Here is a 13,220-nt window from a genome sequence, read left to right as displayed (position 1 = left end):
TTTGATGTCATGATAACTGCCAAATTCTTCTATGAGAACATTATCACAAGGTTGGATGTCCCCTAGAACTCATTAGTGACCAAGGGACTCATTTCTTAAACAATATGATGGAGTTTCTTTTAGAAGAATTTATGGTTATCCATTGTAAGTCTTCTCTATACTATCCACAAACAAATGAACAAACTGAGAGCACAAATAAAGTCTAATGTGCAGTGCTTTTCAAAACAATTGAAGCCTCCATAACAGATTGGGAACATAAACTTTCATCAATGTTATGGGCATATCAAATCGCCTACAAGACATCCACATGTACTATGCCTTATAATTTGGTCCTTGGCCTAGATGTAATTCTCCTTTGTGGAATTTGTGATCCCAAACTTGAGTGTAGCAAACAAATGGAATGGATTGGTTGGCCATAAGTTGTATGAAGGACTAATTGACTTGAAAAACTAGATAAGTCTAAGCTACACTCTTTGGTAGGCATGTATGCTAAAAAGAAGAGGAGGAAAAGATGGTTCGATTTGAACATCAAAACCAAGAGGTTCAAGGTAGGGGATTTGGTCGTGCTCTATAACCTCAAGAAAAACAAACGAAAACTTAAACTAAGAGGAATGGGTCCTTTAAGAATCTATGAAATGACTTTGGGAGGAGGAGCTATCTGCTTGTCAACAATCACATTGAGAATCCAAATTGAATGGAGTCCAAATGATGAAAGGATTCTCAATGGGAGTAAACTTAGAAAGTTTTATGGATTGCTCTCCTATGAACAACTCGAATCCATCCACTTGGCTGAGGAAACATTAAAAAAGAAACTTGAAAGGGAGAAACAAGTTCAATGAGAAGCCAAGGATCGTGAGGAAAATGCTAAACATCGAAGCGGCAGTATGTATGTCCGCATGGCTATAGTAGAAAATGATGACATCAAAGAAGAATAAGTAAAGCCCACAAGGCTTTGCTTGGACTTTCCCACAACTATAAAAGGTACAACCAAAACTTGCTTTGTTAGATATAGGAGTAGGAAGAAACTTAATGTCCTATCAATCGTGGATCTCATTAGGCAAACCAGTCCTTGAGCCTACAAAGGCACTAGCGCAAATTGTTTTAGGATTGTACATAATGAATGTAAAGGTGTTGTAAAGCTTGATTTCCACATAAACTCTTATTCCATGGAAGGTAGTTTTTTTGTCATGGACTACATGAACTATGGCAGAAGAATTCATCCTCAAAAGAGGGTGGATTATCAAACATGACTATAGCACTGGAGGATGAGGACCACAACCCAAATTTTAGCAATGAACCATGAACATTTTTCTTGTAGAAGGAGAACTAGGACAAGTCTAATCGGAGATCTAGAAACTGTTCACTCTATTACATGTGCAGGTCTAATTGAGCCGATAAGTTGGATTATCTCCAAGATCCAAGCTTCGTCAAAACAATCAACAACCCTTCTCAACTCTATCACAAGTAGGGGCCTATAAGACCAAGCCAAAGCTAAGGAATAACCATAGAAGAAATAGAAAAATAGCCAAGGACACTTCAATAATCCATGCTGCCTCCACTTCACCACCAATACCCAAGGGTAAAATTCGGCAAGTATGGGTACCAAAAGTATTACTCATTCTAGCTATGGTACCCTATACTCCTCCTAGATGTTAAGAATCCTAATATGGGATTGATCATGGTGGTAGACAAAAGATTAAGCATAAGATTAAGTGGACCACATTTACTCTGTGTTTGCTCTCATTTTGCTACTTACAGCAGCAAAAGACTTTCCTCACACATCTTTTGTTCATAGCTTGTTATCTCTCCACGAGTTGCTTTTTATGCAGTGCTTTCCTCTTCCATCACACGTTTCAACACTTTCTTCTTTGTGGTGCACTCCTTGTGTAAATAATCACCACTCCTTTTCTCTTGAAGCCATAGCCATAAGCTTGCTAGAGCTTCAAGATTTCATGGCTACCTTTCTCTCTTCTCCTATGTCCCTTGTAGTCTTGCTGCCTTTCTTCTACTCTAAGCTCGCCACGCCAACTTGATCTGCTGCTTTGGCTCCTTCAAGAGCCCTGATCAATTTCTTGCAGGACTTGCCTGCTACATCAACAGTTGATGCTCACCCATTTGTTATATTGAGCTTGCTCTCTCTTGCGTGCTCTACGTAAGTCTCCATGTGTAGCTCATCTCTGTTGGAACGATTTCATGACTGTGAAACCTCCTCTCAAAGTTTCCATAGCCGCATCACTATGGCTTATACCATGATGTTGAGCCCGTCATCGTTGCCGCCTCTTCAATTTTCCACGCCACCTTGTGATGGCTTTTTGAGATCTCCATCAAGCTCCATACGCAGCTTCCCATTATTTTGCAAATATTTACCTGTCCATGAAGGACTTGGTGGCATTGGCTCTCTGTCACTCTACACCCAAGTCCTCTGCACAAGCAGCTCCTTTCAGCTGTTACTCTTTGCCTCTATCTCCAGGTTTATAAAATGATCATCAACATGGCCACAATGAGCTCCCAAAATTGAGCTCCAATATGCATGCCCTTCTTTGCATGCAACTGAGGGTGCTCTCTTCATGGATTTCCCACAAGAAACGGGAGGTGCATAAACCATTATGAAAGTGCAAGTGGTGCTTCCACTGCCTTTGCCTTTCGAGTTCTAGATAGAACAACGTGGTGGGTACGTGTTCAAATCGTATTGTAGAATTTGTGAGTTTCGATTTATTCAAAAAGGTTTCTCAATCTCAATCTTGAATTGAATGGGCACTGGGCAGATCGGTAAAATATTACAACTGATTGGAATAGATAGACGGTGGGCATAAATTATAATAACTGATTTTATTACAAGCAAGGTTTGAACAAAAGAGCGTCGTAGGGTCATGAATGATCACGATAGATACATAGGGTGTGGTACCTTCTGCTGTACGCTCTCTGGAGAGATTATTATCCACAGCGCTGCAGTTTTCTACTCACATCTCGCGAGTCGCCCCTTCTGTATCGGATCGATTCCTTACTACTATTTAGCTGCTTAAATTCAAAATTGCTGCCCATTCTGCCACCTAAGCCTGTAGCATACTAAATCGCTGTCAGATTTTGGTGCCAAATTTCCATCCATTTTTTTCTGCCAAATCGATGTGAGGAGTCCCTTCCAGTCGGGAATCTTCTTTCGTTGAATTTTCCATCGACCTTTTTCCTCGTTTTTTTCTGCATGCATGTGGTGCATGCTCCTCTGTAAACTCTTCACAGATTGCCCTGCTACATGTTGTCTATACATGTCATGTTCTTTTCTCCTTCTTCTTCCCCTAATTTCTCGTGCGGTTCAGGTCTCTGCTCTAAACTTTTTTGAGGCTCTCTAGTAATGCATGGCTGCCATGTTGCAATTTATCTCTGGAGCTCTCCGCTCTGGCAAGGCTGGCTCCATCGTTGAAACCAATAAGCTTTGTCTCCAGTAAGTCACCCGGCCTCTCTCAGGTACGTCTAGCTCCCTTAAGTTGGTTCTGACGTCAAGATGGCTGTGTGCTATTTGATGCTTGGCACATGTTCAGTGTATCTGTTTCTTTAGATTTTGATCATGAAAATGTCTAGGTTTGAGAGGGCACTGTGAGAAGTTCGGCCAGAGTATCAGTCAGCCATCTCCGTTCTTCATACTTGTAGCATCCCCAGCCGGCAGAAGTACGGTAACTGCACTGTCCATCGCTAGATCTGTCAAAGCTGTAAGAGCAAACCTCTACGCTGATGGCATTTTTTAGCAGATCTGATAATGTACATAGATGATCGCTTTGTGTAATGTATCTCCTTTTTACTTTGTATAATGTGTCAACAGAACCCGGAGACAGGATGATCAGAGAAGGAACCGAAGAAGAGAAATGTTAGCCTGAGGGCTAACTTAGATTTCTGCATCTGCATCTGCATCTGCATGCGCCACTAAGTCAACTCTCTACCTTAATGAACACTCGCAGATTGCCTTTTCTGATGGTTGTTTTCGCAGAATATTGATTCAAGAAAGCACCGCTACTGGTAGTCGGAAACATGGTGAAGTCTGGCAAGCTGTTCAAATCCTTGGTTGCTGGAGTGAAAGCTTTCAAATCCCCATCAAAAGAAAGGGAGAAATCTGCTACAGAAAAGGGCGAAAGAAAAGAGAGAGATCTATCGGTTAGTGACCTGACTTGTTTTAGAGGTGGCTTTTGCAGATTGCAAAGATTAAGCTTGTCTAACTGGTTTCGTGAGATGCACACAGAGGAAGGCAAGCAAAGAGAAATGCATGTGGAGCTTGGGTAAATCGTCCTCTCGAAACAGAGACATTGTAAATGCCCCAGCACCTCCAACCTTTGATGCAGTTGAGGTGAAAGATGTGCAGGTGGAAGAGCAGCTGCTGTCTAAGGCATTTCAGACATCGATCTCATCACTCAACTGTACAGAAGCTTTGTTTGAAGAAAAAGTACCAACTAGAAGTGCAGATGATGTGGTTATAGCAGAGACCTTACTGCAGGATCTTTCTGATGAGTCTGAGCAAGAAGAATGTGCTGTGCCTCAGAAGCTTGCTGATGAGTCCGAGCGAGAAGAATGGGCTGTCCCTCAGAAGCTTGCTGATGAGTGTGAGCAAGAAAAATGGGCTGCTGTTAGGATCCAGGCTGCTTTCCGGAGCTACCTGGTATGAGAGAGAGAGAGAGAGAGAGAGAGAGAGAGAGAGCATTACATGGTGCCACACAGATTTTAGCAATTACTTGGTAGCGTGACCTTATTTCATTCATAGCTTTGTACACAGGCTACATAACATAAATTATGGTTTTTGGAGTAAACTAAGACTTGTTTCTAAATTTATCTCGGTTCATTGTCTAGGACCTAACTGAATGCTCTTATGGTATTGCTACTTCCCAAGGTTGTTGGAGTTCACTTTCTCAAACTTTTGCATGTTTGGAGTTGCAGGCCCAGCAACAATTTAGAGCTCTGAAAGCTGTAATAAGGTTACAAGCACTAGCCCGAGGGAGAATGGTGAGGAGGCAGGCAGCTACAACACTCCAATGCATTCATGCAGTGGTAAAATTTCAGGCTCATGCACGAGGTCGCTCTGTCCGTATGTCCAAGCTAGGTCAATTGGTTCAACGACACCTAGAGGAGACAAGGCAGCAAGAAAAAAAACCAGGCGTGAGAGTGCCTTTCAACCATCCTATTTTTTCATTTGCCATCAGACTTCATTAAACAGTAAGTTGAGGATGTGTCCATGCTGTCTTACAGGATGGCTCTACCAAACAGGAGTTTCAGAGCAGGCAAGAAGTAAAATTGAAGCACCACCGTGCTATTGCTTATGCATCCGCTAAACAGGTTGATAGCTTTTCACCCCCCCTCTAGATATTCTTGTCAATCTGTCTTCCAGAGGTGTGGAAGTGCATTGTTGACATTGATAGTGCAGCTCTTCTCAAAGTTGTGAATGTGGGAACATATAGCTGTTGTTTTGATTGTGTCTTGCAGGGAAGTGTGAGACTCATGGTAACTGTCAGGTGCTTGTAGGATCCCCAAATGTGTTTGTTTCAAGAGCGCATGCTTTTATTTCAATGCAAGTTAGGCAGTGCTGTCAAGGACAAGCAGCTCTTAGTGTGAGTGGTGAGGCCTGTGCCACAGCCTCAACCTGGCTACTGAGTAGCATCTTTTGCCTCGTTGGCAAAGTAAGGTCATTTGGTGGCCAGGTGTGTGTTCAAGGGTTTTTTGGGCACAGGGACTTCAAAGAACAAAGCCATTGTTGGTATTAATTCCATGGTTGATGGGTGAGTGAGCAAGGAATAAAAGCCTGGCATAATCCAGAAGATCAACTTCCATGGCCTATCATATTGCAGCTTCAACCATGCCTTATTTTGTTTATAGGCTTTTAGTCCGGTATCAGCTGCACTGATCTTTCAGATTTGATTTTAAGTGACTGATAAGCGGAACATGTGTGTAACTTAGAGAAATTAATTTTTTTGGGAGGGAGTTACAGCAACAGCACCTGGGACTATGCTTTATGCTTTTTGTAATGCTTTGTGCTGCCTTGGCATTTTCTTCTCATAAAAAGGAGAAGCCTGGTGTAAATATGTATGAACAAAGAGGGGAGGTGACCATGAGCCAGTCTTTTTTTTTGAGGAGTTGTGATGCATTTGTTAATCCAAACATTAGATTGATGCTGCCTATCAAGGTTTGCAATTGCCATTTCCCTACAGAAATGCATATCATTCTTTCTTTCCACTGCCAGGCTGCTGTCATTGTACAGCAAGGGATGAGCCAGTCCTTTCTTTTGAGAAGCATTTTTCAGGCCAGTCTTTATTATCCCCACAGCTTTGTGTTGATTTACCGAAAGGGAAGCATGCCAGTCCTTTCCTGTCTGGAAAGTTTTTTGTTCCAATAGCATGCTATGTGCTTCAATATATGACTTGATTTCAATGCAGTCATGTGATGTATGTATGTGTAAATAACATCAACGTGGATGCCTTCCCTATGTTCCTGTCATTTCAACTAGTTTTAAGTGTAGAAAATGGGTGGGAAAGATGTCAGGTGTATTCGTTTTGGAGTTCATGTTGATGATAGTAATGCAAAGTTTTGTGCTATTGCTTTCATCTCTGATAATTTTTCTCATGGTGACATTGTGCAGCTCCGTAGATGCTTACCGAAGGAGAATTCTCTTGTGATTGATTGTAAGTCAGACAAAAATCATTGGGGTTGGGTTTGGTTGGATCGTTGGATGGCTGCCCGGCCATGGGAAAACTCAAGTTCCCCCAGTGCTGCAAAAGAGCAATTAGGACTGATGGTTATTAAAACTGAAGAGAAGGTGGAGATTAAGGCAGAAGTGGAGAAACATGTAAGCAATCTAGACAAGGAAAGCGTATCTGGAAGTGAGTCTCCAACTAATCCTTCTGTGTCCAGAAACATGTTAGTAATGCAGAAAATACCTTTACCTCCACCTCCTCCACCTCTTCCATCTTTTACTAGAGTGGCATCTCCTGCAACCAAACAAACTGTGTTGTGTGCAGCTAAGCCAGTCACAAAAACACCTATTATAGCGTCCATTGCTTCTGATGTGACCTATCCAAGTGCCACTACAAAAACCACAACACCTTCTGAGGTGACCTATTCAACTGTCACCACAGCAACAGTGACACCCTACACAACATCAATGGCATCGGAGGTGACCTATCTAGCAGCCCATGCCGCACAGCCTACAGTAGTGATGTTGCACTGCACACAAGCTGACCTTGATGCTTCACAGGCAGAGCTCCAATCTCCAGTTAGCTCATCTGCTCCAAACCCAACTTTAAGCCTGTCCTCCCCAGCACCATCCAGCTCTCTGCAGCAAATTGAGTTGCCCTCGTCTGCTATGCCATCCTCATCTGCTCCAAACCCAACTTTAAACGTGTCCTCCCCAGCACCATCCAGCTCTCTGCAGCAAAGTGAGTTACCCTCGTCTGCTATGCCGTCCTCATCTGCTCCAAACCCAACTTTAAACGTGTCCTCCCCAGCACCATCCAGCTCTCTGCAGCAAAGTGAGGTACCCTCGTCTGCTATGCCATCCTGCCTTCTGCAGCAAAGTGAGTTACCCTCATCTGCTATGCCATCCTGCTTTCTGCAGCAAAGTGAGTTACCCTTGTCTGCTATGCCATCCAAAGAACAGCAGAGATCTCCACAGCAGCATAACACTCCAACTATTGCAGATCCTACATATGAAGATATGCCAAACGATGATCTCTCACCTGAGCATGTGCCAGGCATGAATGGAAATAGTACGTTCATTGATGAAGCATTGAGCCTGACAAGTGAGGAAAAAAATGCTATGGATATAGAGCCTCACCTGGTAGATAGAATTGACGACATGATCCAGGGCGATGCCCATTCTGAAACAAATGGTAGGTGTAGTTTATCTACCGTGTCTGCTAGCCCAAAACCCTCAGAAGCTTCAACAAAGCGGATGAGCAGTTTGGGTGTGAAACAAGAACAGGGGGAATGTGTTTCTCCATCTGTTCCTAGTTACATGGCCACAACTCAGTCTTCAAAAGCGAAGACACGCGCTCATGCAAGCCCTAAGCAGATATCAGAGTCTCCTAAGCAGAGATTAGTCTCCCCCAAGCAAAAGCTGGATCCCGTATCTTCAGCTCCCAAAAGAAGGCATTCACTGTCAGGATTGGAAGGGAAGAACTCTCCGGCAGCACAAAGGCAGATTTTGCATGTACGTGCTGGCAGCAAGGGGCAATTAGCATCCTTCAGAGACGGCAGCACCGAGAACTCACCTGGGGACTCCAGAAGACATGGCAAGTAGCTTGATTTCCATCCAGCTTGCCCGCAATATTTTCAGATCGGACATAAACTTTTACTGCGAATGTACGTGAAGTTTTTAACAGCAGGATGGGTTGTAGAAATTTTTAGCGTGAAGATTTGCTAACCTTTCAGAAAGAGATTTATAGCGTGGCACACTGTAGCCCCTTTGTAGCAAGTAACGACAGGCTTGGCTTGTCTTCCATAATGTCACTGGCAGCGAAGTGATTGCGATTGTGTTTCCACCTCTGGTCACAATACCACTGGTGGTATTTGGAAACGTGCCCTCTTTTCCTGGAGTGTGCATAGTTAAGATTTCTCTGCAGCAACTTCCCAAAGGTGGACTACCTCCTTTTGACGTGGAAACAGGCTCGATGTGGTAAGGAGGGAGCTGTTTCTTTCGGCTTTTGTTTACTCGGTTGAATCTAAATGACAGGAATCGTTTTGCTTTTTTTGTTTGGCGTATATCTTAGGTCACCTCTCTGCTCCCACAACGTGTGTGATGGGTATCTAATCTCGACTGCCATTGTGTTCCAACTAGTTTCTCTTTGCCTTAGTCCGATAACTAGCACCTAAACGGTAGTATCAGAGAGTGAGGAAGAGAGAAAACAAAGCACAAACCGTAGAGAATTTTCTCCTGGTTTATTTGAAATGTTCCCTAAGACAATTATGTGGGCAACGTTAGTTCTGAGCACTTGATTTGAAGATCTGTGACAACAATAAATTTCGGTAAAGTTCCGTAAGCCAATGATGTGGGCAACGTTAGATGTTCTCAGCACTTGATTTGAGACTAAATGTTTGCATCAGTAAGTTCAAGTATACATCACAGAGGTTGAATGGGTCAAAACGATCTATTGCGCTACAGGAATTAGCATTTTCTAGCTAGTCTTCTGTAGGCTTTGGATTGCTTCAAGTACTTGTGACGACACAATGCAGATCCTTGTGGACTTTTTTCTCTTGAAATTTGGTTCTTCATTTTGTAACGCATATTTATATAATAAAATTATGGCCATGCATCAACATGAATTTAGTTTGTTAATCAAAGACTGTCATCATGAGTCGATGTAGAGAAATTTGGCATGGATTGTGCATCAAGGCTATAAGTTCAAATGTTTCTTGGTCCACACGTGAAAATATTTAGTTTGGGGGGGATTACGGAGACTTTCTATCCAAAATGTATAGTGTGTGAAAATGATCCTTGCCTTCTCATAATCGAAGAATGATTTGAGTGACAATTTGGAAGCAATGTTTTTGAACAACATTTTCAAAGAAAGAATTCAAATGAGCATATAGATCGATAAGCATGACTAACCACTTACTAGAGGAAGTCAGAGAGTGCAATGAAGATGGATAGAGCAATTAACCATTTACAAGAGAGTGCAATGAAGATGGATAGAGCAATTAACCATTTACAAGAGGAGGCTAGAGTCCAACTTGAAGATGGATAGAGCATTTTGTATAACCTTAATGTGCTAGCAAATAACAATCCATGCCAAAGATTTATACAAGGTTGTGAGGATGAGAGGTTTGAAGGAAAGCAATAAATATGCTTGAGGATGAGGCTCGAGCTGTCCAAAAAGGCATTTTATGATGGTGTAGGGAAAGGCTGATGGGGAAAGGGGGGTGATCGACGGAGGAACGAGCCCCCTTCCAACCAGAAAGGCCTCCCGACGTCCTTTCCTGGCCGTCATGGACGAGGGGAGGCAAAGCTCGTTCATACACATTAGCGGCTAGAACAGTTGATGGTAACAGGCCTCTAATCCTCAGTCATATACATCTTGTGCTTCTTGGTGTGGACACCTCAGTAGTGAGAAGGGATGGCGACATGCAAGTGCAATGGATTTAGATTATGAAATTTAGAGCTCCTCAAATGAACGGTGCAAATGCCCCCTCCGATACATGACGGGACACCAAGAGCCCCTTTTCCAAGGTCCTCATTTGGAAAGGGGGCAATTGGTGGCCATTCCGAGTTGTTCAGACAAAGGGATGGGGAAAGCAAGTTTTTTTGGAATGCGACCTTGTGTGGACACATCAGTAACGAGAATTTCAAGATACTGTTGATGCGATTCAAGTGGACATGCTTGATCTGGACGACATAAGGATACACTCTGCTTATGAGTTTACTAGTGTAACGTAGTGAGGTCTTGACGTGTGTACGTATGCACCTAGGACATAGTTGTATGGGAACGACGTTTTCATGATGATAATGCCGTTGGAATGTTTATCAAAGAGACCCCTCCCGTTTCCACGTTCACAATGTCTCATTACCTAAGGACGCCGTTCACAAACGTTTTGCCTTGACATTAGGCAATTTTTTTAAAGCCTTTTATTTTTCAACACTAAAGCAACATGGGTTTTTAAAGTTTAGGATAACATAAATGGAAGCCCTCAATGAGCGCTCTGGTTCTCTGGTGTTCAAAATTGAATTGTCCTCTACTGTCTAAGGCTCACCCAACTTGTTGCTCACCTAGGTATGCTCAAGGCTCTATTCTGTTTCCTCTTTTATCTCACACACACACACACGTTTGTTGCTTCTAGGGTTACTAGAGTTGTACTCCACTCACTCATTATCATATTCGAGTACATTCCAACTATTGCTATCGTCTTTGTCACTCTTTGAGCTCATGTGTGTGTGTTTTGTTTGTGAGTTTGTGTGGAGCATCTTCTTTCACATCTAACAAGCTTCAAATCTAATGAGAAATGACTCAAATGTATCAAACTTGCTTTACAAAAGGCTTGTAGAATCTCAACTGAAGCTCCAAACACGATGAGAAAGAGGTGATGGCAAAACGTAGCTCCATGGAGGGCAAAATCACTGCTTATAGAATATAATGTGTGAAACTTGTGTGTGAGTTTGTGAGGAGCATCTTCTTTCAGATCTAACAAGCTTCAAATCTAACGAGAAATGACTCAAATGTATCAAACTTGCTTTACAAAAGGCTTGTAGAATCTCAACTGAAGCTCCAAACATGATGAGAAAGAGATGATGGCAAAACGTAGCTCCATGGAGGGCAAAATCACTGGCGGTCATATTTGCTTATAGAATATAATGTGTGAAACTTTCTCCCAATCACCAAGAAACGCTCAATAAAGGATGGCTCAAGAATAGTCCCTCTTGCTTATAGAAGCACGGGAGAAGGCTAGGGTTGGAGAAAATGGCCTCAATAGGATTCACAATTTTCAGATTTGGGAAAAAACAAAAAATGCTTAATTTTTGGCTCAAAAATATTAAGAAAAAGCTCAAAGATTGCCCCAAAAGTCTTAATCTCACTAGATTTTGCAAGGAAAGAAACACATAGATGGCGATGTGGTCTAGGGCTTAAAGAAATTTCATAAAATTAGAAAGCTCAAGAACTAAAAAGAGAGAGAGAAAATGGCTTAAAGATAGATCAAAAGCCAAGCTTTGATAACAATGGAAGTGAGGAGGAATGCACTCATTACATGGAGTACCACAAGCTTGCGGGAGCACCATCATGGAAGCTTGCTTGAAGCAAGAAGATGATTAATCTTTGATTAGTAAAAGTGGTTAGTAACATGATTAAACTCATAGTTTTCTTATATAACATGATTAATCTTTGATTAATAAAAGTGGTTAGTAACATGATTAAACTCATAGTTTTCTTATATACTAGAGCACCATTTCACACTTCATTATTAATGGCCACCCTTCTTTTCTTGATGCCTTAGCCCTATGTCCACACCAATTATTCATGTCCCATGGCCTTTGGCCCATATATCCTAAGGTCATATGCTTATTAACATGGATATTGATTCCACCATGTTTGTAGTACAAGATAGAGCTCTTCCATACCTCTATCCTCCATTGCTCCCTACCCACTCTTGCAAGGTACCAATGAAGTGGCACTATTGGAAATGCAAGTGAGGTAACCTAACTTCCCCAAACCATAAGAGGGGTTCCATTGGCTAGATGCAAATTCTCTCATTAACCCTTGCATTCTTTCCTTCCTCCCATTGTGCACGGTGGCATTGGAGTGTCTCTTGGTAAACATATTTGGCAATGCAAGTGAGGGAACCTAGCTTCCCCACAAGATGGGGTTGCCATTGGCTAGATGCAAGTTCTTGCATTAACCCTTGCATTCTTTCCTTCCTCCCATTGTGCAAAGTAGCATTAGAGTGTTTTTTGGTAAACAATTTGGCACCATTATCGAGAACAGTGTCCTAATTTAGATCCCCTTGCATTTTATCTTGCTAAGTGGAGTCTAAAGCTGTGCCTGGTTGGATGCGAAATCCATTGTGTTGTGCGTATTGTTTTACTTGTTTTGTTGCTTGTTTTTTTGTTCAATTTGGAGCATTGGATCCATGGAGCGAAAGCATTGTGTAATTGAACCATTCATGTCAAACTACTTAGATCATAAGATAGGTCAGGAGCTTGCATTAACAAAAAAACATCAAAAAAGGTAAATTTGAGAGTAGTTAAGGGTAAAATATTGGGATTAGTAAATTTTTCTCTCTGGATCCCGATCTCTGGGAACGTGGATTCATTGTGTGTAGCCATGTACATTCTCACGTGGTCTAGCATATTCTCTTGGATTGAAAAACGAATCCAATCAAACCTTCGAATTAAATTGTCTTTATTCCAATTACTTCTAATTTGTATTCTTGTTAGAACAAAATCTTGGCTTGGTGTGCCAAATGTTACCAATGTGGTAAAGAAGCTATGTGCAAACACATTTGCTATTTGCAAAAAACACACATTTGTAGATGACCTCTTTTAGCTCACGTACGCAATGTTTTGGAAACATTTTTAAGTGAACCTGACAAGAATCCTTCTTAGCACAGGTTGAACAAGAAAAAGGCAATTTTGAAAAGCATTTTCTCCTTCATAGTTTTGTGTAATTACTATTATTTTTTGAAAAATTGGATGAGGCATTTTTCTTCTTCCTCTTAAAATGAGATGGATTTTTCAAAAAATTTCAAAAGTTGAGCATGTTGGA

The 13,220-nt window shown here is 41.8% G+C and overlaps 1 protein-coding gene across 9 annotated transcripts; it reads left to right on the top strand.

The window, feature by feature from the left end:
• The first annotated feature begins 2,666 nt into the window (after positions 1 to 2,666).
• On the top strand, positions 2,667 to 8,719 carry LOC147636670 (uncharacterized). Of its 9 annotated transcripts, none has more exons than XM_086800135.1 (8): positions 2,879 to 3,208; positions 3,315 to 3,462; positions 3,577 to 3,668; positions 3,815 to 4,143; positions 4,229 to 4,642; positions 4,918 to 5,136; positions 5,227 to 5,313; positions 6,611 to 8,719. In XM_086800135.1, exons 4-8 carry the CDS (start codon positions 4,021 to 4,023, stop codon positions 8,267 to 8,269), a joined length of 2,502 nt encoding a protein of 833 aa, XP_086656261.1. In that variant the 5' UTR covers positions 2,879 to 3,208; positions 3,315 to 3,462; positions 3,577 to 3,668; positions 3,815 to 4,020; the 3' UTR covers positions 8,270 to 8,719. The 9 variants fall into 9 exon arrangements, with proteins under 9 accessions (XP_086656265.1, XP_086656260.1, XP_086656267.1 ...); XM_086800137.1 differs by having other exon boundaries at positions 3,577 to 3,704; XM_086800139.1 differs by having other exon boundaries at positions 2,667 to 3,462; positions 3,577 to 3,704; positions 3,980 to 4,143.
• Positions 8,720 to 13,220: the final 4,501 nt, after the last annotated feature.

This window comes from Cibotium barometz, chromosome 7 (assembly GCF_041138505.1).
Source record: "Cibotium barometz isolate CiBa-2024 chromosome 7, ASM4113850v1, whole genome shotgun sequence".
Classification (NCBI taxonomy): Eukaryota; Viridiplantae; Streptophyta; class Polypodiopsida; order Cyatheales; family Cibotiaceae; genus Cibotium; species Cibotium barometz.
Note: the sequence above shows the minus strand (reverse complement) of the source record. Positions and strands in the feature narration are given on the sequence as shown.

Coding starts and splice junctions, on each gene's coding strand:
- LOC147636670 (XM_086800139.1), top strand. CDS start 4,021: ATGGTGAAGTCTGGCAAGCTGTTCAAATCCTTGGTTGCTGGAGTGAAA. Junction 4,643..4,917: donor CTGCTTTCCGGAGCTACCTG/GTATGAGAGAGA, acceptor TTGGAGTTGCAG/GCCCAGCAACAATTTAGAGC. Junction 5,314..6,610: donor CTTATGCATCCGCTAAACAG/GTTGATAGCTTT, acceptor GACATTGTGCAG/CTCCGTAGATGCTTACCGAA.